Source organism: Canis lupus, chromosome 13 (genome assembly GCF_003254725.2).
Source record: "Canis lupus dingo isolate Sandy chromosome 13, ASM325472v2, whole genome shotgun sequence".
Classification (NCBI taxonomy): Eukaryota; Metazoa; Chordata; class Mammalia; order Carnivora; family Canidae; genus Canis; species Canis lupus.
Window position 1 is genome coordinate 629,574 of NC_064255.1, and position 27,446 is coordinate 657,019.

A 27,446-nucleotide genomic window follows, 5' to 3' on the forward strand; every position below is an offset into this window, starting at 1 on the left:
AAACAAGACGCCCTTTGCAGAATTTTGTGTGTGTGTGTGTGTGAGAGAAAAAAAAATATGGAAGAAGTAATATATTTAATAACACATCCTTTGAGTGCTTTTAACATTTTGTTAAAAGGAGAGCAATAATAGTGAAGGTGAGATTACTAGTTCAGGAGGTCTTAAACTTGGTTCTATGATAAAGTAAACTGACCCTACAGAAGGCTGCAAAGGGAATCTCTGAAACAAGGGCAGACATGCTGAACATAAAGAACGTATTGTTTCCATCCAGGCAGATCTAAGGTCCTATAACTTTCAAATTTTCCAAGAACATATTCATCATAGTCATTTCAAAACTCTATAGTTCCTTGTTTTCAAAGAAGCAGGATTGCAGTCTGCCTTTTGTAAGGCTGGCCCAGAGTTTGGAAGAGGCTTCGCATCCTAAAGCCGGAACTTGAGAGCTCTTGTAGTTAAAAGGCCCTCCCTCACCCCTGCCTGAGTCTCTGGGGTACATGTCCTTCTGAAGATAGATGCCTGCCTTGAACTCTGTGTTTGGGCAGCTCCATCTTCCTGGAGACTGAACTCTATCCTCTGTGTCAGGCATCAATCAGCCACGGGATGAGTCTCTGCCTCTGCATGATGAGGGATAATGACACTGCTTCTTTCTGACAGACTTCTGCCAGACACTCCTATGGCTCTTGCCACCCACCAGACCAGATTTTTCTGACAGCAGAGCAGGAATCGAGTTCAAGTTTTCTACACCTGTTAGGCATTGTGACTTGTACTCCTCATTGCCTCCATAGGGCCACTCCTCATAGCCAAAATAATTTCTCCTATCCCCCAGCTCCTCTTTCCTGGCCAATGATGGTGACTGTGATTTGGGTCTGCAATTGTAGTTCAAAAAACTAATAAAACACTCTACGTGTAATACACAATTATACTCAATTTCATGGCTGCCGCAGATGCTTATAACATGAGGTCTGCTTATACCTTGCTCACAAAGAACCAACCACTCATTTCTCTACTGCTGTGACTCAGCCAGCCATATCCAAAGGTATATTATAGTTTCCTCTTCCGCTTTGGTGCTCTTATTTACAATTACATACCTGTATTACGTTAGTCTGCAAGCCTAATGTAAACAGTCTATCAGATAGTATAAGCAAGGGTAGCTTCACACCAGTCCTTCAAATGTTGTTTAACAAGTAATTATAAAGCTCTCTCTCTCCTCTTCTCTCTCTCTCTCACACACATACACATTATATATATCACATATATTTAGCTACATTTTGAGGACACAGTCCATATTTTCTGATTTCTTGATATCAGTGTCTAATACTGCTCTGTTAAGAAGGGCTCTCTGCTTATGATTTTTATTGAGTGGAATACTGATTGCATTTTAGGTCCTCATTTGTCAATTTGCTGATCAAGCTTAATATGGGTTGTGACAACAGAGAATACAGTGCACCTATGTCCCTAACATCCTGGAACAATCAGGGATTTGCAAGTCCAGAGGCTGAAGAAGAAAAAAAGACCCCCCAGAATTCACAGGATTCCCCTCAAACTTAAATGAGATATTGGAAATGCTAACATGGCTTCTAGGATTCCACATAGTATTGCATGCATAAATCATACATTTTCTACCTAAATCCACTCAACTTTTAGGAATTTCCAAATTACTGAAGAGGTGATTATTGATGGTAAAGAAATTTCTAAGCAGGTAGAGGCAAGATAGAGACTAAGCAAGGGACACTACCTTTGCCAGATGATTCCCTTTGACTTTTCCATCAGTAGGAAAAACAAGACGCCCTTTGCAGAATTTTGTGTGTGTGTGTGTGTGAGAGAGAGAGAGAGAGAGAGAGAGAGAGAGATGTGTGAGGGGGTAAGTCTGGAATTTAGAAATAAGTCACCACTTTGACATGATGTTAATAAAAATATTTCAGAAGTTGACCCTATATCTTAGCTTTTAAGGAGATTATACTGTTCAGATCTCACCCACAAAGACAAGCAGGCTAAATAGGGGACAATGTTTTAGGGGTTGCTTATGCGAGGCAGGATATAGAAAGGGAATGTCCTAGCTGAGAAGGGTGTTAGTTTGAGAGTTGCTCAAGAAGACAATAATCCGGAGGAGGACATTGTTTTCAGGGCCACACAGTATCCCCTTCTTTCAGTAACAGGACCCTTCTTTCAGCTAGCCCTTTCTAAGGGTGCCCATGTTCTCTGAGGATGTCAACCCCAGTAACTCTAGCCTTGATGACTGGTATGGGAAAGACTGTGGACCTAACCTTGTCCTGTCAGACTAAAGCCCATTTATATTTATTGGTGGAGAAAGTCAAGCTTCCCCTCCTGGAAGTGGAAGGAGGAATGTAGGCCAGTGGGATGAATCTGCTAAAAGTGGAACCAACAAACTCTAATGAATGAAAGTTGAAGAGAACAGTGAGATATTGAGCCTTCATCATGTTGCTAGAGCCTCTGGATCAAGGCTTAGTTGTACCCAGAATTCTCCTGGACCTTTATAGTAAGCAGCTTAATTTCCTTTATTATTTAAGCCAGTTGGTGTTATGTTTTCTGTGACTTGCAAAATAATGCCTCTTAGTTACAAAGTGTTCTTGTAGGGAAAACAAGTTAGGCCAGAAGAGAGGGACTCCTATTGCAAACTGAAGGCCAGTGGCCCAAGTTACTCCAAGAAGAAACCAACTGGAGAGGTACAAAGAAGGAGAGGTGGGTGATTTAGGAAACCAGTTCTGAGGCTGCACGCAGACAGCAGGATGCTCCTTGTAGGCAGGTGTGGGTATGGCCTGTCAAGGCCAGGCTCTCTGAAGGAATCAGGTTAGGACAAACTAAATCTTTAGTGAGGTATGGCACTTGGGACTGATCACATGTTAGCTTGTATTTACATAAGGGAACAGTCCACACCTCCTGATGTGTGCCAGAAATGACAGGAAGCCATATGAAGAATGACCAAGGGCGGGGCAAGTGACAAGAAAAGGCACATGATAAGAACTATGTGAGGGGAAGTTGAGTGTTGTCTGCCAGCTGCCAGGCAGTTGGGGCATTCTGGTGAACCAGGACAGCCTGGGAGTTGAGCTCTGACTTTATGGAAAACCCAAGTCTATCTGGAACAGTGGGAGATAAGTCATACAAAGATGTAACCTAAATAGAGCAATACTGGATCGTCAGGGAAAAAAAAAAAAACAGGCAAACCCAAGCTACAATAAATGCCATGGAAGTCTCAACAGTAACAGTACCTGAGCACTCCCAGGCTGGGAGTGCTGGTCTTGCTGGTTAAACTATAATCAGTGTCAGGTAATCTGATCACCAAAACCTCTGTCACTGTTGCCAGTGCCACACACCCATCTCCCCAGCCCAGCAGCCTGGAAAGTGGCAGAAGACGTAGGAGGAATCCTTGTCTTAGTACGTCAAAATAACAAGTGTTCTAATTAGGAAATTACTTCAGTTAGGAAGTGTTCTGGAACGTGAATATGTTTGCAGAGTGATAGGAAATCAAACACCAAAGGAAGTAAGGAAAACACTAGATACAGAGAAATCAGTGGTTTTATATTAAAAAAAGAAAGATCACATCAAATATCTGACATGATTTCTCTTCTTTCCATTTGCAATGAGCTAAGTCCAATAATTACTAAATATTAGAAATATATCTTTTATGATATTTCCTATAATATAGGTTAAATGTAATACTAGTAATAATAGCTAGTATTTATTCGAGTACTTTCTATGTGTCTGGGACTTTGCTACCTTTCAGATATACATCACCTTATTCTATTCCTACATCAACCTTGTGAGGTGAGTAGTGTTATTCATATTACCATTTCAACAGAGAAAGCCAAGATTTGGAGAAATTAAGAAACTTGTCAACACCTCTGGGAATAAGACTGAACTTTTAAAAACTGCACTGTTTAAAAACAAAAAGGATAGTTTAGGGGGAACATCATTCTTTCCATGGTAAGTTCTCAAATGCCAACCTGAACAGTTATCATTTTTTTAAAAATTGTTTCAGTAATTCTCTGTTGAAGCAAACAGAGTGAATATGGCATACCAGTTCCCACAAGGTGAATTGGGTATACCATTACCCACCTGGGTAAGACATGCAAGTTGAACAGTAACCAATGCTCAGACTATTTTCAAAACTTAAAACAGTCGTAGAACATAATATACAGACAACTGCAAAGAGAATGTTATAGATGAATAAATTACTAAAATGAATTATTGTAAGGCAAAACACCCTTATAACACCAACGAGATCAAGAGGCCAAAAGAAATTGGGGACCCACCCAAATCCTCCCTGGGCCCCATCTCATCACACCCACTCCTTTCTCATAAGGCCTAACCTTATTGCAATCATTTTCTTGCTTTTTTTATGGTTTCATCACACAAATGTGCATCCTACAACACTATATAGTTGAAGATTTGGGTTGTTTTTTTTTTTTTTTTCCAGATAGTTTTTGTTTTGTTTTGTTTTTGGTCTCTTAATTTACAACTTCTCCATCCTCTTCCTTTTCTTTCTTGTAAAAATGATTTTTGAAGAAGTGTAGCCATTTCAACCTGTGAAATGGCAAAGTTTTCCCATAGCCTGAATTCTGCTGATGTGATGGCCTCAATACAAATATTATAACTGGTTGGTATAAATCAGTCCATAAGGAGGATATCAGGTAGAATGAAAGGCAAACATCTCATCTGCCATAGGCGCATTAAGATTCTTTTTCTCGGGGATCCCTGTGTGGCTCGGCGGTTTGGCGCCTGTCTTTGGCCCAGGGCGTGGTCCCTGGAGTCCCGGGATTGAGACCCGCATCGGGCTCCCGCTGCTTCTCCTTCTGCCCGTGTCTCTGCCTGCCTCTCTCTCTCTCTCTCTCTCTTTCTCTGTGTCTATCATAAATAAATAAATAAATAAATAAATAAATAAATAAATAAATAAATAAATAGATAAATCTTTAAAAAAAAATTCTTTTTCTCTAACAAAATCCATGGGATAATGATGATTTTTTTTTAACAAAAGTTGCTTTGAGGTAATCTGTTTCTTCCTTCCTCTTGCTGCCTCATACATATATCTCGTAGAAAATCTGATAATAGGAAAATGCCATGTTGGATATATAAGGAAGGTAAAAAAAAAAATAAGCATAAACAAAACAAAAAGATTATTTTTCTTGGGAAGGAAATGGAAAGGACCAGCAACCTCTACCCAGCACTTTGGTTATTTCTAAATTTTGGCACTTTTAAGAAACAGCCAAATGCAGCTACCAGAAAAGAAACAGATGGTAGCAAAGCAAAATCAACTAAAGGGCAATATAAAACTCAATGAGATTTTTCATCAGCACAATGAAACAAGCCATATTCATTCCTTTCCCACACTCATGTTGCCCTCACCACCACATTCTTTTCAAGACACAGCTTCTCAGCAAGGCCTTCAGGCAAGAAATAAGGCTAGCCATGTAGTTAAACCTAATTGCTGTAAGATCTTGGGGCAAGTTACTTAGCACAAGTTTCCTTACATGAACAGTGAGGATAATATGTACCTTACGAGGAGGTTTTTAGGGGGCTCCACTGAGATAATAGCTATAAAGCGTCACATAGTAAATGCATAACAAATGTCAGTCTCTTGGCTTTGCCTCTTCCCGGCCAAGTTGTATCATTTTTCCTTTAAATATGTTGACTTTAAACACTCAAGCCATTGAAAATCAAAAGTTCAAATAAAGGACATAAAAAATTCTAAATTTTCACTTCACCCTATGCAGAATGAACCTTTTTGACAACGTCTTTGTGCATTTAAATACTGAGCAATATGCTTAAACTTTAAGAACCAGGGACAAAACCCCTCCTTCCCAGTTGTTCCCACATTCATCCTTTACCGTCCATTCCCTCCACAACCTTGCTGGTTTGGCACCATTTAATCAATCAGAGAACAAAAGGAAGACTGGAAATCTTTTGTTCCAATCCTCATTTTCCTGGAAAGGAAACTGAAACCCAGAGTGAATTTCCTAAGCACACTCTGGTTCACAGCAGAGACTGGACTACAGCCTCTAACACTGGTTGCAAATGAAGTGCCTACAGGGGCCAATGGGTTAAAGAGAGGAGAGTAAAAGGCGGGGTTAGGTGGGGAGCACAGCTGTTCTAAACTGTGAACTTCAGCTCACAGTTACCATATTGGAAAGAGGGCCAAGTACTGCTAGAACATCTAACATTTAAAGAGATCACTGCAACTTGAAACTTAATATATAATCGACTTGCTTTTAAATGCTGGCAATGTATTAAACATTTTTTTTAAACTCTCTATGCAGGTCAAACAAGACACATCTGTGGGCTGGATTTAGCCAATTTGAGGCCTCTGCATCCTGCCAACCCTAAGTTAAATTTATTTTATTTAATTTGCTTTGATTCTCACAACCCTTGCTCAAAATAAAAACCTTCAATGGCTCCCCATTGCCTACAAGATAAAGTCCAAACTTCTCACCCAGTCCTTCAAGACAATCCATGACTATCTTTAAGACCTCAAAGTATATTTCCACCTTACAGTCCCCATCCTCCATTGCAACCACAATGGCCACCAATGTCTACATCAGGTACAAAAATATTCAGAAAGTCACCTGCCCGGGCCACACGGGCTGTCCTTGTTCTTCAGACTGTGCCTTTCTTGGGACGACTTCCACCTGTGCACTCCCATCACTGAAACTCTGTCCACCCCTTAAGTGCCCAGTGGAAATACTACCTTTCCACAAAACCTCCCTGATGGCCCCTGCGAAAAGCCACCTTGCTCTGAATTTCCATAGGACTTTATACCACTCACATGACACTTAAAACATACTGCCTTGTTTTGGAGTTACCTGCACAGCTCATTTCCCCAAGTACCCAATAACTCTTCTGGAAGGAAGGGTTTGAATCTGACGACCATGGTGAATATGTACACATGCTTTGTTCAAAGCAGGGGGCTCAATAACTATCTCAGAAACATTACCCTTTTATGCTGCAAACTTGTAGATCAAACATGAAGAAAATACTGTTAGAGAACCCCACTACATTTGTCTTTCATAGGCAGACTCTTGAGTGACAAAAAGGGGAAAAGACCTCACTTCTCTGGCTTCCCAAAACATTTTCTGCCCTATACTACTACTTCTACCCGCTTTGTGATTTCCTCCTCTAGAAGCCCTCACATCTTTGCTCCAGACAACACTGATTCTAAGAGACCACTGTTAAATATTCATCCATTATGTGAAAGTGTTGGTCTTTTCCTAGGAGTTAATTTATCAGTCTGGTGGTTATCACTTGGAAAGACACAGAGAGCTGGGCAACTGGTAAATAGATGCTGTCATCATCTAGTTCAGTTGTGACAAAACTGATTAAATCATAACTACCCAGGAACCAAGGTTGCTTTTGAGTGTGAGAGTCCTAAACTTGTGTCTCACGCTCCTGTTTTTCTGGAGCCACTCCCATTTTTAGTCATTTACTTTCAGCTGTGTCAAAAGAGAAAAGAAAAAACCCCATTAGGCTTCATTTTATTTTTTTATTGGCCTGGCCTACCCTAAAGGCACTCAATAAAATGTTTGCTGACTGAATTTCAAAAAATCAACTTTCACACTCTTGTCTTTTGTAAGATGGCCTAAATTTGTACAATAATGGGAAAGGTTGATGCAACCTGAACTCAAACTAGCTATAGTTTAGATGTCAACTGAGTCATTTCAGTTAGCATATCCTGGGCACACCATTTTAAACCTGATCAAATATATACAGTCAGAGGCATGTTAGCCTTGCAAACATCAAGTTAGATGTTCACATTTATGTCACGTGGTAATCTGTTTTGATGTTAGAGAGCCAAGACTATCTTGAATTCTAGTAAACATCAAGGACAACAGACTATTGGGGTTTCCATTATGAAAACAATGTTTTTTCCTGTTTTGGATGATGCCATTGTAGGTCATAACTACTAATTCTCTAATTTCTTTACCAAAAGAAGAAAGTTCATTCTTAAACCTTTACTAGGAGTGCTTCTAGCATAAGCATGTTAGAGCTTGTTTGTAATGTACATTAGCATAAGCATAATTTAACAGACTTCAAAGAGCTTCCCATAAAAAGCAATTCTTCTCTTTGTAATTCCTGTGAAAGAAGTGAAATAGGTTTCGCACAGTGACCAAGAGGCTCTGAGTCCCCTCATGTTTCCTTCTTTAGTACATTTTGGGATAGAACAGGCTTAAAGCAATACTCTCTGCTGCAAACTAATAAGGTGAACATGCTTATTTTGTCTTTCTGTAAATAATTTTCTGTTAAATTTCTGAAAACAAAATTTTAATATTTTAGAAATTAACATCCGAAACACTGTTCAAGCGTCCTTTAAAGGAATTCTGGACCTCTAATCATTAGTTAAAACACGATTTGGACCGACAGTAACAAGTATGTTGTGATTACATTGTTGTGAAGTAGGAAGGCCCACAGATTCGTTAAAGAACAAGAATACAGTAACACACTTAGGAACACAGGCAGCAGCCTGGGACCCACTACATCAAGATCCCTTGCTCCCACTTAAAAGAATATGACTGCGGCCAGTGGAAGGGCTCCTCGGAGTGTTTTTCTGATCTTTTTTTTATATATATATTTTATTTATTCACTCATAAGAGAGGGGCAGAGACACAGGCAGAGGGGGAAGCAGGCTCCACGCAGGGAGCCCGACGTGGGACTCGACCCGGGACCCCGGGGTCACGCCCTGGGCTGAAGGGGGCGCTAAGCCGCTGCGCCACCCGGGCTGCCCGCGTTTTTCTGGTCTTAAACCAAGACAGAAAGTAAGTGGGAAGCTCCGCTCCCCTTTGATTCCGTTCAGTGTATACTTCCAGCAGAAACCGGCATCGCTTAGGCGGACGACGGTTCCCCAGAGGGCGCGTGAGGCAGAGGCAGGGGCCGGGGCCGGGGCAGGGGAGCGCCGGGGAGCGCCGAGCTGAGGCCGCAGCATCCGCGCGGGGGCGGGGGTCGGCGCCTGAGAACCGGGCGTCGTTCGTGTTCAACCGCAACGTGGCCAGGATGGAGGGGGCTGGGATGCGTGGCGGAGAGCCGTCGCCTTGCAGCCCTCGGGTCCTTCCGGGGAAGGCGGATTCGGGCTGGAGAGGCGGGGAGGCGCGGGCCCCGAGGCCCGGGAACGACCCGCGGAGGCCGGAGCCGCCCACCCGCGCGCCCCGCCCCAGGGCCTGGTGCCCCGAGAGGGAGGCCGGGCTCGCCGGGTGGGCCCGGGCGAGCATCTTCCTGAGCGCCGGCGGCCAGCAAGAGGCGCCGCGGCCTTACCTGGTTCCCGAGGTACCACGCGCCCGACAGCGAGCCGTTGCCGGCGCCCGGCGACCAGTACGTGAAGTTCCGGGACAGCTCGTCCACCGCGGCCGACGCGGCCATGCGCCCGCTCCCTGGGCCCGCGCCGGCCCCCGCGCCCCCCGCCCCCGCCCCGCCGCGCCGCGCCGCGCCCTCGAGGCCACTTCCTGCCCGGCGCCGGCCACCTGGCTCCCGCCCCCGCGCCGCAGGTGCGGCCCCGCCCCGCCCCGCCCCCCGACGTCGCGGCGCGTCCGGGGGCCCCGCGGCCTGGGCTCGGTGCGCTCGCGGGCCTCGCCGCCCAGGCGCGTCCCCGTGTCCCCGCGTCCCCGCGTCCCCGCGTCCCCGCGCGCAGGGCTGCACCTGCCGGGGCCGCAGGGCGGTCGGTCAGGACGCACCCAAGCGGGCGGACGGCCCCGGACCTGTTCCCGGCAGCTCCGGCTTCTGTCACTTTCAGGGTTTCTCAGTTGAACGTCCAAAGCTGTTTGCGATGGAAAAGTCACGAGTCCCCGAGAATATTGTAAGCAACACGAGAATAAAGGTCAGGTCCATGAAATCTCAATGCCAACGATTGATAGATCCTTAGTCACTATTCCCTGCAATGAAGGAAAGAATCTCCTGTGTTAGCTGCACAACCCTAATCTTTCCTCCAGAATCGAGGTACTTTCAGATGAGACCAGAAGGAATTTCTGAAACCAGCTGCTGGATGTAAAAATTTAGAATGGGAGATAGTTGTTAATGGTCTTAACAAACTCTAACTAGATGTTCGATTTTGTGTGTAGTCATTCATTCAAATTCTACCGCCTTACTACAAATGAAGTGTAAGGTATCCCTGACCTTTAGAATCCTGCGGTCCTATATTGTTGCCGGAAGCACCGGAACTTGGATTCTTTTGTTTAGACCATGCTGAGATTCTTCGTACATAATGTGTTCTGTCTGCCATGACTTCACTACAGGGGACCTTCAAGAAAAGAGAATTGCTGCCTAATGAAAACTGGGAGAAAGTTTTCAGTGTTTATTAGGGGAAGTATGCGAATGAGAGAAGGAAGCGAGAAAAATACCACTTTTAGGTAAATAACAAGACATCACCTGGGAAGCTGTGTAGTTTCTTGCTTTAGCACCCAAAATGCTCAATGAACAATTGATATGGTAGCTAACTCTTCACAATTTTAAGAGGCTCATTTATTTCAAATAGATATCTGAAGGAAAAAGTGTCTTTTTTATATCTTCTATAATACCACATTAACTTATGTCGGTGACCTTATTAATGCTTCCTTCAGTTGAGTGCTTTAGGATACAAGTAACAGAATATCCTAGTAAAAGTGGCTTAGATAACAAGCATGTTGTCTCTGGAGGGAATTTGGTTCTGTGTGGCTCTATGATGTCATCACTTCCATCTTTCTGCTCTACCATTCCTGATATATCAGGCTTTTCCCTTTACATGGTGGCAGCTCCAGGCATTACATGCAAACATGACCACATGCAGGGGGAAAAAAAAGTGAGGCATTTCTTCGAATGCATCTTGTTTTGTTGTTGTTGTTGTTGTTGTTGTTGTTGTTTTCAGAGAGGAAAACCTTTTTCAGGCTGCCCCAGCAGATTCCCCTTCAGGTCCCATCAGCCAGGACTGGGTCACAAGCCCATCCATGCTCTACCTGCAAGGGAGGCTGGGAAAGTGACTCGGGCATTTCCAACCTTCAGAATGGGAGGTGAGCTCTATCTGCAAGGAAGAAACCAGGATAGGGTGGGAGGGTACTACCAGCAGAGCCTGGCACAACCACTCCTCAATATATTCTATCAGCCAGATTGTAACTAGTCATACACTCTCTAACAAGCAAGATAATAAGTGGATCGTGTCACTTTCCTGTCTAAAATGCTACCAGACCTCACCATTGACACAATAAGTTCACACTTTTTAAGCTTGGCATATGAGACACTTTATGATCTGGCCCCCATGCTCTGCTACACACAAATCAGTCCCGTTTTATTTTTTAATTAAAAAAATCATTTTCCATTTCTTTGCATTTGTTTAAAATCCTGTAATTTTGGAGGAAGACAGCACTCGGTACAGAATAAGTATGATGTGTAGCCTGTGACATGCTGTTCTCCAGATTCCAAGATGCCACTGCAGTGACTGTGGCTCTCCTAATGTGTGGGGGTGGTTGGAACAAAGAATTCGTGACCAATGTTCCTTTCCACACAGTTCACAAGGAGGCGGCAGGAATGCTGTGTGAGCTATTTCGGTCCCAGCGGTGTAGGAGTCACTGGAGGCTGTTCAGGGCTTTGTGACGGATGGCCTCTACTTCTTGCGGGGTTTCTTCAGGGGATATCCTGTTCACTTTACAGGACACCAAAAACCCTTGATCTACTGGCTGTTTTTAGAGCTGAAATGGTGGAGGTCTGTTCTTCAGTTAATTCTAGGAGTTCTATTTTGGTGCCACATCATTTGAAGCTAAATCCTGACTCCATTGCAGATTTGCTGTATGATTTTGATCAAGTGGTTTAATTTCTCTGTGCTTTGCATTTATCCTCTGTAAAAGGGAGCTAATGAGTACTGCAACATAGAAAGTACTCAATAAGTTGTATCTTTTACTACTTATGATGGTGGGAGAGGGAAGAACTTTTTAAACAAACAGATATGCACAAAAAAATACAAACCACAGAGGATAAAGTTGATATACACAGTTGCAATAAAATTAAGAACTTTCATACATCAATAGACCAAAAATATAAAAAGATAAGTCACAAAGAGAGAACATTATTTGTTATGACATAAAATTGATGAAACTTCACATCCAGAATATGTAAATAACTCCTATAGGTCAATAAGAAAATGCCGGATAAACCAGTAGAAAAATGGGCAAAAACATAAATAGGCATGTTTCCTAAGAGAAAGTATAAATGGCTGATAAACATATACAATGCTTCCATGTCACCAATAATCGGAAAAATGCACATTTAAAAGCTCAATGAGAATCTATTAAAAAAAAAAAGAGAGAGAATCTATTTATACCTGCCTGGTTAGCAAAAAAAGTTGTTTTTTTAATTTATATTTTGTTTCAGTTTCTTTGGGCCACTATAACAAAATACTACAGACTGGATAGCTTATAAACAACAGAAATTCAATTGCTCACAGTTTTGAGGCTGGGAAGTCCAAGATCAAGGCACCAACCTGGTTACATTTAGGCCCCCTTCCTCGTTCACAACCGGCACCTTCTTATTTTTTTTTTAATTTTTATTTATTTATGATAGTCACACAGAGAGAGAGAGAGAGGCAGAGAAACAGGCAGAGGGAGAAGCAGGATCCATGTACCGTGAGCCCGACGTGGGACTCCATCCCAGGTCTCCAGGATTGCGCCCTGGGCCAAAGGCAGGCGCTAAACGGCTGCACCACCCAGGGATCCCACCTTCTTGTAGCCTTCTCATGTAGTAGAAGGGGCTAGAGACCTCTCTGGAGCCTCTTGTATAAGCCACTAATCCCATTCACGAAGGCCTCACCTACTAATATATCCACCTTTGGGGAGGTTTGGACTTAAAGAAGCAAGTCCACAAAAGGTTATAGACAATGTGATTCAAAAGCATGCAAAATCAGACAATACAGGGCAGCCCGGTGGCTCAGCGGTTTAGCGCCACTTTAGCTCAGGGCCTGATCCTGGAGACCCTGGATCGAGTCCCACATCGGCCTCCCCGCATGGAGCCTGCTTCTCCCTCTTCCTATGTCTCTGCCTCTCTCTTTCTCATGAATAAATAAATAATTAAAAAAAAAATCAGACAATACACTGTACATCCATATGTAGGAAAACCTAAAGAAAAGCAAGGGGATGATAGACACAAAATTTGGCCAGTGGTTCAAAGGTATCGGCAGTGTTTTACTTACTAAACTGAGTGATGGACTATGACTACAGGCATTTATCTTATTATTATCATAATAGATACATTTATATCTTATAGGATGTAATTTTTATTTTATTTATTTATTCATGAGAGACAGAGAAGAGAAGCAGAGACACAGGCAAAGGGAGAAGCAGGCTCCATGGAGAGAGCCCGATGCGGGACTCGATCCCTGGTCTCCAGGATCACGCCCTGGGCCAAGGGCGGCACTAAACAGCTGAGCCACCCGGGCTGCCTGGATGTAATTTTTATAAGTGCAATATACTTTATAACTAATACAAAAGATGAATCAAGAATCAAATGCAAGATTTTCTGGTCAAAGTTTTCAAAAGTTCAAGGTCAGTTGACCTGGATTTAAGTTAAGTCTTCTGCTCCTTATCAGCTGTGTGGCTTGGGGCAAATTCTCTGAGATTCAATTTCCTAGTTCATAAAGTTGGGAATAATAATATTTTATTTCAAATATCGTTGTAAACATTCCATACTAGGTAATATAAGTAAAAAACATTTTATAGTTCAACTCAGTTCACCCAACATTTGGTGCCAGGAGCCAAAGGCACAGGGATGAATAAAGCATGGCTTTTTTTGCCCAAGAACTGATACCAACGTGAGCAGACAGGCAGGTAACAGGTAGACTCAAGTTAACTTTAGCATGAGAGCTGGGAGACAACAAAGTGGTTATCCTCAGCTCAGTTTGGGAAGGCAAGTGCAACCTGAGGCTACCTAGAAAGGAGGGCCAAGTGTTCCAAATCCCGGAGGATGAGTTAGCCACTGCAGAAGGGAGGTGGGGGTGATCAGGGCATAAAACAAGGCCAGAAACAAGAAACAGTATAGTGGGCATGTTTCCAATTAGTCATGGCTGAGATGAGATTTACCCTGAGAATAAGGACAGAAGGACCAGCAGGGCCAGGACATATAAGATTTGTGTGCTGGGTTATTAAGGTTGGACTTGACTGTTAGTGAGAGCAGTTGAGTAAGTTTACATAAGGGAACAGCAGAACAGGATTGTTGCTTTACTTTTTTTTTTTTTTTTTTAAAGATTTTACTTATTTATTCATCACACACACACACACACACACACACACACACACAGGCAGAGGGAGAAGTAGGCTCCCTGTGGGGAGCCCGATGCGGGACTCGATCCTAAGACCTCAGGATCACACCTGAGCCAAAGGCAGACACTCAACCACTGAGCCACTCAGGCGCCCCAGGATTGTTGCTTTAAAAGATTCCCTACTGGAAGGGCAGTGATGGTTTAGGTGGAAAACACTAGAGAGGGAGAGTCAAGTTAAGAGCCTACAATGAGGATACATGACAAAGGTGAGAGAGAGCAGAGATCTCAGAAATGTTTCCAAGTAAAACCTGCACAACTGGTGGATGGAGCAGGGGAGGGAGAGAGAAGGTGGGGGTAAGGAGATATGAAGCAGGGGAGAGAGAGACAGAGATGAGAGAGAGTCTAAGATGTGTTCTAGTTGGGACTACTGGGTGCTAAGGCAGCATCACTTACCAACATGGGTACTAGGAAGGAAGATTCGGTTTAGGGAGAGAGGGTGAATTCAGTTGGAGTTGAAGACTCAATCGAATTTGAGGAGCTTGTGGGGCATCTAAGCAGAAAAGGAGGTGCACGATTATCTTAAGATGCAGGGGTGAAGTCCGGGGCCAGGGAGATTTAGGTGGATGAGGCTGGCCAGGGAAAGCACATGGCCCCCATCATTTGGAGTAGGACCAGGCAAACTTTTTCTATAAAAGGCCAGATAGTAAATATTTTAGGATTTGTGGACCATATGGTCTCCTACCATAACTATTCAACTCTGCTGTTACAGTGCAGAAGCAGCTACAGACAGTATGTAAATTAGTGTGTGGCTGTGATCCAATAAAGCTTTATTTACAAAAACAGGTGGCTGGCACAAACTATAGTTTGCTGACCCCTTTCCTAGAGAGAGGAGAGCTGAGTGCAGAATATTAGGCCAACAAGGACCACTCGAGAGGTAAAAGAATACATTGGCTAGGCCTCTTGGCACATGAGTGAAAGGATCCCAAACCAAAAGAAAATTCAATGACTCATAATTAATACCTGGGAAGGCAGGGATGGAGCTAGACCACTAGATCCAGGAACCTGATTTCTGGGTATGGTCTTCATCCTCAGGTCAGCTTCACATGGTGGGGGCATGGCCACAGCCTCTCCTGGTGTCCATCCTTAGAGCCTGGGTTCAGAAAGGTAAAGGAAGTGGACAGATTGGTTATTGTTCCCATTTCTTCATGCCCTCCCTCCCATGGAGGGATATATCTATTATCCACCCCTAACTCTTCACCTCTCTCCTCCCCCGCCAATTGCCAAATGACTGTAATTCCTCCCACTAGAGGCAGCATCTCTGTGATACTGGGTTTGGCCACATGGCTTGCTCTGGAAATGTGGATAGTGACAACAAAGTGACAGTTCTGAGCCAAGACCTTGAGAGATAGCTCACATTTCTGCTTGCCCGGTATTTCTGTGCTCTATCTTGAGAAGAGGAGGCCTTAAGTAGCCATTGGTCCACAGAGAACGAAGACACCTGTGAAGCCCACCTGAAGTCAATCCTTACCACATCTGGCCTATAGACTCACAGACGAGAAAATAAATATTGGTTCTTATAAGCCAACAAGATTTTGAGAATAAAAAAAAAAAAAAAAAAAAAAAGATTTTGAGAATATTTGTTATACAGCAACACTGATTGATTAGGGTGTGCCCAACCAGCTTCATTTAGAAAATCCTGGTGAAAAACAGGCCTGATTTGGGACATGTAACCCATCTTGGGACCAACCACTGAGGGCAGAGAGATGTGGATCCTGGTCTCACTCTTCTTTAGGGAGGTGGGGGCAGTTACCAAGGTGGGGGCAGTTACCAAGGTGAGGCGGGCTGAGCAGACAAAAGCAGTAGCCAGTTCTGAGAAGTCAGGCAGGACAGAGTAGCCAAAACCAGGATGTGTAGATGGCTGCGAGGACACAGAGATGATACATGAGAAGTGTTTGTGCCCTTTGCAACAGCGACCAATAAAAGTCACGAGTGATCCTTGCCTGAGCAATTTCAGTTGAGTGTTGGGGCACCAGCCAGATGATAGTTGGTGATTATATTTAAATAAATTCAAAAAAAATAAAAAATAAAAAAAATAAAAATAAAATAAATAAATTCTAATTCACGATAGGAGTGTTAGCTCTTCCTGAGAAGGACTTTAGATAAAGGAGCAGGTTAGGAGTCCATGAGGAGGGGTCAGAGTTTCATTGATTTGTGCGGCATTTTGAAGCCATGGGAGGCCTCCGGGGAAAGGGAATGTCGGGATCATCCACACTAGAGGGACGTGATTCTCGAAGTGGGAAATACAGCCCTCAAGGGTAGAACCAGATAAAAAGGGGAGCCCAGTTCTGGTGTGACCCTCAGGGCCTGCAGCAGCAGAATTGGATCTTTGGGAACCAGACGTTGAAGGCAGAATCAAAGGGACATGAAAATTAAAATAGCAGGGTTTGGTGAGGGATCGCAAGGGAGGTGGGAGAAGCCAAGGGAGGAGAGAACTGGTAAGAGTGTCTGGTCTCAGGCCTGGAGAAGCAGTAACAGAGCCAGCCCATAACACAAGTATCCAATTGGCAAGATGGTAATCTAGTGCCCCCCCGCCCCCCGGGACTCTGACCTTGCCTTAACTTCTTTCAGGCCTCTTTCCTTAGCCTCTGTCCTCCTTCTACACCCTGTCCCGCCTGCCTTTACTGATGACTATGTAGGACTTCCTAAGGCTGTGTCCCACCCAGGCTAGTCCTCCCCAGACAGTCCCCCAATATCATTTCCTCTGCCTCCTCTTAAATTGTACTGTTTGTGTCTCATTCCTTTGCTCTTCACTCTCAAGGAGGCATCTGGGAATGGATCCAGGCCAAGATATTAACATAATAGATCTTCTTCTGTGGTTATTTGCTTTCTAAATGGACTCTCCTGGTAACATGATGTCTTAACCCAAAGGAATATTTCTGTCGAAGGAGTAACAATGTGGCAGATGGAGGTGGGGTGTGCAAAATTGCCTCTCAAATCTTACAGCATAAGTTTGCCACTGATGAGGCTTGTCCTGAACTGGGGGAGGCATTGAGGAAAGTCAAAGAGCCCTAATTTTAGAAATAAAATACTTGAGGCACCTGGGTGGCTCAGTAGTTGAGCACCTGCCTTTGGCTCAGGTCCTGATCCTGGGGTCCTGGGATGGAGTCCCCACATCAGGCTCCCAACAGGGACCCTGCTTCTCCCTCTGCCTGCATCTCTGCCTCTCTCTGTGTCTCTCATGAATAAATTAAAAAAATCTTTTTTAGAAAAAGAAATAGAGTACTTAATTTTAGGCAACAAGACAACAGATTTTTAGAAGTAATTCCTAAATTAAATGTGGAAAATATAGGATTAGGCAAGTGGCCACAAGTTCAAGGTCAAGACGCAGTTACTCATATCCTGGTGTATTACCTTTTTCTTCCAGTTCCAATCTTCCATGCTTACATTTGTTATTTCACTTGATCCTCACAAAAGCTCTGTGAAGTAGGTGAGGCATTTGTGTTTCTTAAAAGCACTTAAAAATTTTGTCTTTTGGGATCCCTGGGTGGCACAGCGGTTTGGCGCCTGCCTTTGGCCCAGGGCGCGATCCTGGAGACCTGGGATCGAATCCCACGTCGGGCTCCCTGCATGGAGCCTGCTTCTCCCTCTGCCTATGTCTCTGCCTCTCTCTCTCTCTCTGTGTGACTATCATGAATAAATAAATAAAATCTTTAAAAAAAAAATTTTTGTCTTTTTACAAAGCAAAATAAAAAAATACAGTTTAGAGAAGCTAACATCCTCATCTAAGGTTCACTCTGGTTTGTGGTGGAGTCAGGACTTCTGCTGCTCAGTTAAGAAGGCCAGCTATGTGGGTGAATTAGTCAAGGTTCTTCAGAGAGAAAGAATCAACAGAGATGTAGATAAATGGATACAGATATGGCTACAGATCCATGTGATGATGAAGACTGAGAAGTCCCAAGATCCAGGAGAGCTGAGGTAGAAGTTCTAGTCTAAAAGTCAGAAGGCCTGAGACCCAAGAAGAGTCAGTTTTTCAGTTTGAGATTGAAAGCAGGAAAAGACTCGCGTTCCAGCTCATCAGTCAGGCAGAAGACATTCCCTCTTGCTCAGTCTTTTATTTTATGCAGATCTTTATCTGAGTGGAAGAGGCCTCCACGTTAGGGAGGGCAATCTGCTTTACTCAGTCTACTGATGCCAATTCTAATCTTGTCCAGAAACACTCTTCTGGAAACACCCAGAACAGTGTTTGACCCAATAGTCTGTGTTCCCCGTGGCCTCATCAAGTCGGCATATAAAACTATCACAGTGAGCGCCTCAAATTGGGAAATAAAAAGACAGTCCTGTATTGCATTGAATACCCCTGATATGGCCTATGGAACCAGGTGTGACAAATGTGCAGGCAGAGGTTTCATGGCCATAAATTTGATTATTTGTACCATTTTTCTTTGGCCTGGAGTTTGGTTTCTATAGTCATCCAATTTGTCCTGTAGGTTTTCTGTGACCACTTTACTTGAACAGGATTCACCTTCTATCTTTCTCCCCTCTCCTTCTCCTACATCATCTTTATTGTCATACTGTCATTAGCAGCACCCAAGGTTCACTGAGTGTCTTCTGCTCTCATGGCTCTATACCAGGAAGGAATTCAGAATTCACAGGGGAATCTAGATCTGTCCCTTGCTTTGAGTGGCTTCATCACAGTCTAGGAGACAGAAGATAGAGAGATAAATGTAAACCAACTACAAACTACCTAAGTGCTAAGTGCAGGAGGGTATTCATCTTAAGATTGCACAGAAAGGAATGATTAGTGGGCTGAGTGTGGTCTGGAAAAGCTTCAAGGTGTCTGTGACATTGGGCCTCAGGGAAGAGCACATCCAAAATGAGACCACCAGGAACAGAGACCCCCCCCCCCCCCCCGCCCCATGACAGTGGAAAGTGTGAGTGTGTGCAGGGACAGACAGTGAGTCGAGGCTTGGTGGGCTTCTGAGCCATTGAACAGCTTGATGCTTGGAGAGCAGCATCTAGGAGCAGCTTTAGGTCCAGGTTGCTAACTAAAATTTTTTCCAGTGTGAGTGAGATTTTCCAGGATCAGCATGGAGAGTCATCTGCCTTTCCTGGAGGCATCTCCTCCCCAGCACAATTTCCTAAACCTGTCTGGCCAGTCAGGTATCACTGCTGCTCTACCAAGTTATGTACAAAGCCTGGATCTGCCCATGATTAAAGAGGGGGGAAAAGCACTGAAAGAAAAAACCTCTACCCGTTTTCATGTGCATGGTGAATGCTGTTTTATATGGTTTGTCCTGTTTGTCTGGGTCCCTAGCCCTAATGAGCTGTAGATTATGGAGCAAGCAGGGACTGGTCTGGCAGTTCTCTCCCAGGCCCAGGCACACCGTTGTGCTCTGCTGGCTTTGGGGGCAGCACAGAAACTGTGTGCAATGAGACTATACACTTTGCCTCCGACAGCCAGTAGGGCAGCAGCTCTCCTTCCTCCTCCCAAATTCTCTAGACTCTCCTTGGTCCTCTGGAGGCTGTGTAGGCCCTGGAGAGTCAAACATTTCGAGAGATCACCTGTATTCCAGTCCTGCTCTTCCACGAACCAGCTGCATGGCCTTAGCAAATCCCTTTACCTCCCTGGGCCTCATTTTCTCATCTGTAAAAGGAGAGTGTGGGCTAGATGACTATGCAGAATGTGTTAACTGTGTCTTCTTTGAATTATATCAGACAGTGTTTTTCTCCCCTGGCTACTTAGGGGAGGAGAGGGGAGCTCTAGAAGGTACAAGTTCCTCTCCCTAAAACGTCATAAGATATTAGTCTCTAATCAAAGAGGGTTGGCTTTTACCTATCACACACACTTTTTCTTAGAATATTTATGTATTTATTTGAGAGAAAGAGAGAGAGAATGGGAGGAGGGATAGAGGGAGAGAGAGAGAATCTCCCGCAGACTCCCCACTGAGCGCAGAGCCCCACGCAGGGCTTGATTCCAGGACCCTGAGATCATGACCTGAGCCTAAATCATGAGTCATACGTTCAAACTACCAAGCCACCCAGATGCACCTACCAGATATATATTTTTTGATATCTTTAATGGGCATTTTAGAGAGATGGAATATTTAGAGAACTTTAAACATAGGAGAACTAAGAGTCAAATAATCCCATGATTTAGAAGCTGTATGATCTCAAACCAGTTACTTCACTTTCCTGGGACTCCATTTCCTCACTTATAAAATGAGAATAATAGTAATAATAATAATAGTAATAACAACAACAAGAACCACACTCCTTAGGGTAACTATGAAGATTAAATATGTGAGTCTTAAGTCCTCAGGACAGTGTGTACACATAGGAAATATCCACAAGCCAGAGCCATAGTGTGTCTGTCAGCTGTGGATCAGTGAGGAAATGACGTGTAGTATTGTAGTGGTTGGCAGGAGGACCCTGGATGAAGGAAGATCTGAGTCTCAATCTGGGCTTTGGGCCAACCAGCTGTGTGCCTTGGGCAAATTATTCTACTTCCTCAAGCCTCAGTTTCTTCTCTTTATGGGGAATTGTGATACTTCCTGCTCTGTAGAATTATGAGTGGAAGCAAGAAAGAGATGCTCGTAAGCCATTCTGCTTTTACAAGACCTGGTTTAGTCTTCAGGCTTTCAGGCCTATTCCAGGCCTTCACAACTCTACCCAGGAGGACCTTTGGAGATGTGGAGACCTCCTCTTTACTCTAGAGTGGCGCTGTTGAAAAGAAATATAATGTAAGCCAATACAGCATTTAAAAAGTCTTAGTAGCCTTGTTTTAAAAAAATTTTTTTAAAAAGTAAGTGAAATACATTTTAATAATGTACTTTATTTAACCCACTAAAATCCAAAATGTTATCATTTCAACACACAATCAAAATAAAAATTATTTAATATTTTTTTGTACCAAGTTGGAAACCTGGTATGTATTTTATCCTTGCTGCATAGCTCAATCCAGACAGCTTAATTCAAGTGCTCAATAGCCTTATGTGTCTAGGCCCCTAAATTGGAAGCCATGCCTCAAGCCTAAGAAAGCAAGATCAAGCCTCTCCTTCCACACACTCTCAAGCCCACCTCTTAGTTCCACTTCCTGTCTGGGGACCCCCTGATTTCACAGGTGGGTGCCCTAGGAAAAGGCTTTGGGATTCGTAGAAGATACACCCACCACCCACATGGGTGTGCTCTGACCTTCCATGTCTCACTAGAAAAGCCACATCAGAATACGAGATCATAAGTTCAACACCCATTCCATGAGATACACATAAACAACAGGGAATTGATTTTTCAAAGCACTTCCAAGCTTGTTATTTGAAATATCACTATCATCAGCCATCAATTATCATTTTCTTTTTTCAGTCATGCCTTTGGAGAATTTTATCCACTGCCATCTGGCTTATATTTAACCCTCTCTGGTAATTAATTTGTATATTCAACTTCATGAGTGCCTACTATGTGTAGTGGACTTGAGAATGTAGTAATGAGCAGAAAGAGTGCAGTGCCTGTGCTTGGGAATGTTAAACTTGAGTTGGATGGGAGGGAAGTAAGCAGGGTCTTATAACAATGGTATAAGGGGGGTTATAAATACTGAGTACTCGGGAAGCTCATAGGAGGGCAACTAACCTAACACAGTAGTGTGTGTGTATGTGTGTGTGTGTGTGTAGGGGGGCAATCAGGGAAGAAATGTCTAAAGTAAAGTCTGAACTTTGAGTTGAAATTGGAGTATGGGGTTGTTGGGTGTGGAGCTGGAAAAAGAAAGAGAACATTCCAGGTAAAGAGAGAGCAATCACATATTCCGGAAGGTTCAGAGTAGGGGGCCTGCAAATCACACCCTCCCACTGGAGTCCAGGAGGAGTACATTTGTGGTGTGGGTAGATGTAGGGGAGGCAGGGGATTAACCATGGTTAATACTTAGGGCTTTATTTAAATTCTATGGTAAAGTAAAAAAAAATTCTATGGTAAAGATCCTGGGAACATCAGTTCTGGTTCTGATTTCTTGCTTGCTGTTTACAAGGTATCTCCATGTTCCACTTAAATTCAGCATGCTCCAAATCACTCATCACTTCCACTCCTCTGCTAAATATTCCACATGGGTTCTCTCTTCTAATTTTTCTGTTTCTCATAATGAGATCAGCATAATTCCAGTCTCCTACTGCAGCGAAGACATCTTTCATCCCTTCTCTATCTTCACTCCTGTACCCAAGCCATTACTAAATCTCACTAATTTTTTGACTGAATAGCTGAAGGCCTTTGTTTCAAGCAGTTTCTGGCTTCCTTGAAGATAATTCATCACTTATTTTTCTATAATAGCTTTAAATTTTCAGCAGGGCAATCCAAACTCCAAGTGGTATAACTTGTACTCCTTTGAGATATTGTTTTGGAACAAACCAGCAGTTTTGAAAATCACATCAGATTATAAAGTAGGAAAATAATTCCAGCAGTCCAGAAAAGTTCCAAGTAATTTTTATTGGAAAAAAAGTTTTATTTATTTTTTTATTCTAATGTCTTCTTATATCTTAAAAAAAAAAATCAACCTTCCTCCTGAGATTGTAAGGTCATGTTACTGGCGTAGAGAATCCATAAGCAGGGATTTTGTCCAATTGTGTCCCTCTCTTTCTACATAAGCCTTTTCCTGGATACATTACCTGCATGTTCACTCACCCTAAAAAAATGTTCAACACTGTTTAAACTTGCCCTTGATTACCAAGTATCTTACTTCATATTGGCTCAACAATTCATTATAACCACACCCTGTACTGGACATGGAAAATTTAAAACACAAGAACCAGACTGCATTTTGTGTCTCATGAATAAATGAGAAGAGAAATGATAATTTCCCCCAGTTGCATTTTGTCATGTTTTAAGCAAAATGTCCACAGACTGGAAATTTCATTTGAATCAGTAAGTATTTAGTGAGATTTAAGGATTGTGTTCAGCATGAAACTACTTGTTAGAGGTACAATAACCACATTTTGTACACTTAAAAATGAGGATGCTAGTGTGACAATGGGACAGAGTTTTGAAATCAGTACACTCCCAGAAAATTTGTGTTGAATGATTCCCATAGTTAAAGGAAATGCAATATAAACACTGTCACTCAAGTTTATAATTTTATTGAAAACACAAGTACTTGGCCAATGAGTAGTGAACATCCAATACAGGAGGTACTTTATTAGCTGGTAAAGTCACAAAGGTGAAAAATACAGACAGTTGCCTTAAATGCTTTCTGAAAACATTGTGAGGCTAATTTTATGTGTCAATTTGGCTAGGCTACGGTGCCTAGCTGTTTGGTCAAACACTAGTCTAGATGTTGCTGTGAAGGTATTTTTTAGATGCAATTAACATTTACATCAGTAGACTTTGAGTAGAGTATCCTCCATAATGTGGATGGGTGTCTCACCAGAACAGTTGGAGGCCTTAAGAGCAAAGATTGAAATTTTCCCCAAGAAAGAGAAATTCTGCTTTCGGACTCAAGACTGCCAATATTGGCTCTTGTTGGAATTTTCAACCTGCCCGCCTACCCTGCAGATTTTGGATTTACTGCTTTCCACAATCGTGTGAGCCAATTCCTTAAATAAGTCTATCTCTCCTCTCTGTACACACACACACACACACACACACACACACACAAACACATCCTGTTGGTTCTGTTTCTCTGGAGAAATCTATATAGCTTTCATAAGAATTGTCATTTATCTCCCATTCCTGAGCTAATCTATACATTTTTAAGCAAAATTGTATAATATCTTTTTTTCCCCACAAATGGTAACATCCCACTTCACAAATATGTCTTCTAGCAATGTTTTTAAACATATGGCATCGACTTTTAAGGCCCAACTTGCTGTTAAAGAGAAAATTTAGAAGCTAAAGTGGGATTACCAGATAGAACAAAGTTGCCTAATTTCAAGTGGGATGAGAAATGAGGGAATGTAGAGAAGCTGGAAGAAACCTCTGAAGTGTTCAAGTCAAGGAGGTGACAGAAATGAAGGCACAGAGAAGGCAGCTTTGGCCTCTGCTGACAAAATTTGGAGGAAGAAAAGTGCGCAGATGATTGGACCTATGCCTCTAAGTATCCTTACAGTGGAAAAATATGCTGTGAGAAGAAACAACAGTAGAGCAAAACTGGTCAGAGAAATTGGGATAATGACCAAAACTGCCTGGAGGAAAGAAAGGAGCAAAGAATGTCATTTAAGATCTAGAACTGTGAGTTCAGCACTAGATTAATGTTTGGGGGTTCTGGGGTTTCTATGAAGTGTTCCAGTGGAAAATGGTACAGGATGATCTGCTCTAAAAGGAAATGTGGGCACTCTGTAGCAAGAGAATTCTGGATGGGATAAGTGATAGCTGATTTCCACATCTGATTTAAGCACATAGCAGGCCCGTTTCTCTGAACTGGCAATAGAAAACACTTGGAAGGGAGAAATCTTATGAATAATTAGACATAATTAGGTTGTCAGCTCATATATCATTATGCTTTGCCTCTCAGGGATGTTTTGCAGATTAATTAGTTAATGTTTGTAAAATAAGCTCCAAGTGCCATGTATCATTGGCATAGAATTTGATTTTCAGTATGATGAATGTAATTAAGTCATGTTGATTTCATACAAACTTTCATTGCAGGATAATGTCTGTTCTGGAGTGTTCTGGAGACATTGGAGCATGGGTTCTTCTACTGGCATTTTATCAAGAAAGCTCTCGATGTTCAGAACACTGTGACAGGCATTTGCATCATGTGTGATACACAGCTCAGGTAAGATGAGGAATTTAAAATGTCAGATTAGAATTGTGGCTTCTACTAATGAATAAAGGTTATGTTTTTATATGATACCCAGCTTGATAACATAGTAATTAAAATCAAGATTAGCAGGAGAGAGAACATTAAGGATTTTATTGGGAGCCCTTACCTATTAAATGACATGTACATTAAATATTCTCCAGTTAGGAAACTCATTTTTAAAATCTAGAAATGGCTTTAAATCCATACCTGTTAACAAGCTGGTCATAGATAGTATAATTGATTATTGACTCAGAAGCTCAAATATGAATATTTTTGAATTTAGTGATTTTTGAAAGAGGCATCAAATAAGATCCAGGATGGTGGTTTTCAAACATTTTGGTCTCAGAGTCCTTTCTACTCTTAAAAATCACTGAGGACTCCAGAGAGAGCTCTGTTTATATGTGTCACATTTACCAGTGTTTATTGTATTTAGATATTAAAACTGGGGAAAACTTTAAATTTATTCTATTCATCGAAAATAATAGCCCATTGGGGACCCCTGGGTGGCTCGGAAGTTTGGCGCCTGCCTTTGGCCTAGGGCACGATCCTGGAGTCCCGGGATCGAGTCCCACGTCGGGCTCTCAGCATGGAGCCTGCTTCTCCCTCCTCCTGTGTCTCTGCCTCTCTCTCCCTCTCTCTCTATGTCTATCATAATAAATAAATAAATAAATAAATAAATAAATAAATAATAATCTTTAAAAAAAAGAAAATAATAGCCCATTACATAATAACATAATAAGAAACTTCTAATGAGAAGAGGTAAGAAGAGTAGCACTGTTTTACATTTTTATAAATCTCTTTAATGTCTAGCTTAATGGAAAACAGCTGTAGTCCATATCTGCTTCTGTATCCAATCTGATGTGAGACATCTTTTTGGTTGAAGGAGGTGAAGAAAATTTGGCCTCACATGAATATGTAACTGGAAGAAGAAGTATTTTAAGAACCCTTTTTAGATAATTGGATATTCTCTTTTAATTTGATGCCAGAACTCTCAGCAAGTGATGGTGTCTTAAAGATTAGTTTCTTAAAAATTGGTGGATTTTAAAACCATATCAGTGACTTTTTGTATCCCATCACTTTAAAATCCAATGATCTATCTTGTACTTGTATCATGCATTGGTTGTTTGGAAAGTAGTGGTTCACTGAGTGATCCAGATCTTCCAAACGTTCCAAACATTTCATTATACAGTGTCAAAGTTCACTTTTGTCATATGACCACTGATTTCATTCTAAAATTCTTTAAGTATTGGTATACCATCAAATTTTCTAAAATTTTCATTTTTGCTATAAAGCTGGAATTGTATTATTGGCAATACATTCTTTCAGTTGTTTTCCTTGAAGTGATAGTCTCACTTTGTTCATTTTAGAGACAATGTCTGCCAAATACCAACATATGAATAAGCATAGTTTTTTCAAGTAAAAATGCTATTCCATTGAAAAGCAGCTAGTTCAGCTCACTGCACAAATGATTTTCCTTGAGACAACCATCATAACTGGTATGCATCCAGGTCTTTATGACAACTTCCTACAATATTCACACAGAATATTAAATCGATATGTGCTCAAGGGTAAACATTTAAGAAACTGAATACTTTTTACTGCTTCATTAAGGTCACTGTTCAGTGAAATTGGCCTTTGAAGGAAACCCTGCAAGTGCATGGCAGAGCCATATACACTACAATTTGGTGCCACTGCCACCACTGGTACCAGTGCCCCAGCAGTTTCCGCCATCTTGACTCTGCTCCACCAGTGCAAATATCAGCACACTGAAAATGCAGGTAATGTCCAAGTCTTACAATAAAATAGTTTTGAACTTGTAGACTCTCTGAAAGGGTCTCAGGGACCTCCAGGGGTTCATGGATGGCACTTTGAGAATCACAGGTATAAGAATGCACTAAAGGTGTTGCTGAGGAGAAAGGTAGGGTATCTTTTTAAAGCGGTGATTTCAGGAATAGCTAGGATGATGGAAGGCAGTGTAATCTGATGGAATTGGCTGCTATTGTTTTTAAGCAGCAGAAAGCATATTATATTGCCCTAAATTTTTTAAAACTTTTTGACTGTAACACACAAGAAGATATACCTTTACATTGTAACCTAGTGCATGCATATATGCAAATATATTTACTGAAATAAAAGTTTTATGAAATAATACCGTTGCAATTTGTGATGCATCCTAACGATTTTGTTACTGTGTTTCATATTTTTAGAAAAATGTTAATCTGATTTCACTCACCAAGAAACAAAACAGATGAACATATGGGAAGGGGGAAAAAGGAGAGAGAGAGAGAAAGAAACAAACCATATGAGACTCTTAGGGATAGAGAAAAAAACTGAGTGATACATAAGTAATGGGTATTAAGGAGGGCACTAGTGATGAGCACTGGGTGTTGTATGTAAGTGATGAATCACTGAATTCTACTCCAGAAACCAATATTGCACTGTATTTTAACTAGCTAGAAT

General features: G+C 42.2%; 1 protein-coding gene and 1 long non-coding RNA gene across 4 annotated transcripts in view; one reads left to right on the top strand and one right to left on the bottom strand.

Moving 5' to 3' along the window:
- Nucleotides 1-9,411, bottom strand: part of NIPAL2 (NIPA like domain containing 2) — a 76,163-nt gene extending 66,752 nt beyond the window's left edge. Inside the window, exon 1 of one of the 3 annotated variants that reach the window (XM_025450321.3) lies at nt 9,253-9,411. In XM_025450321.3, coding sequence (XP_025306106.1) covers nt 9,253-9,357 — 105 coding nt within the window. In that variant the 5' untranslated portion in view covers nt 9,358-9,411. Of the gene's footprint in view, nt 1-4,071; nt 4,127-9,252 lie in introns of those variants that run through there. The other 2 variants (XM_025450322.3, XM_035702022.2) reach the window with 2 other exon arrangements.
- Nucleotides 8,503-27,080, top strand: LOC112662032 (uncharacterized). The gene is made up of 3 exons (XR_003138179.3): nt 8,503-8,759; nt 24,830-24,959; nt 26,598-27,080. It is a non-coding gene; the product is annotated as an uncharacterized LOC112662032 (long non-coding RNA).
- Nucleotides 27,081-27,446: the final 366 nt, after the last annotated feature.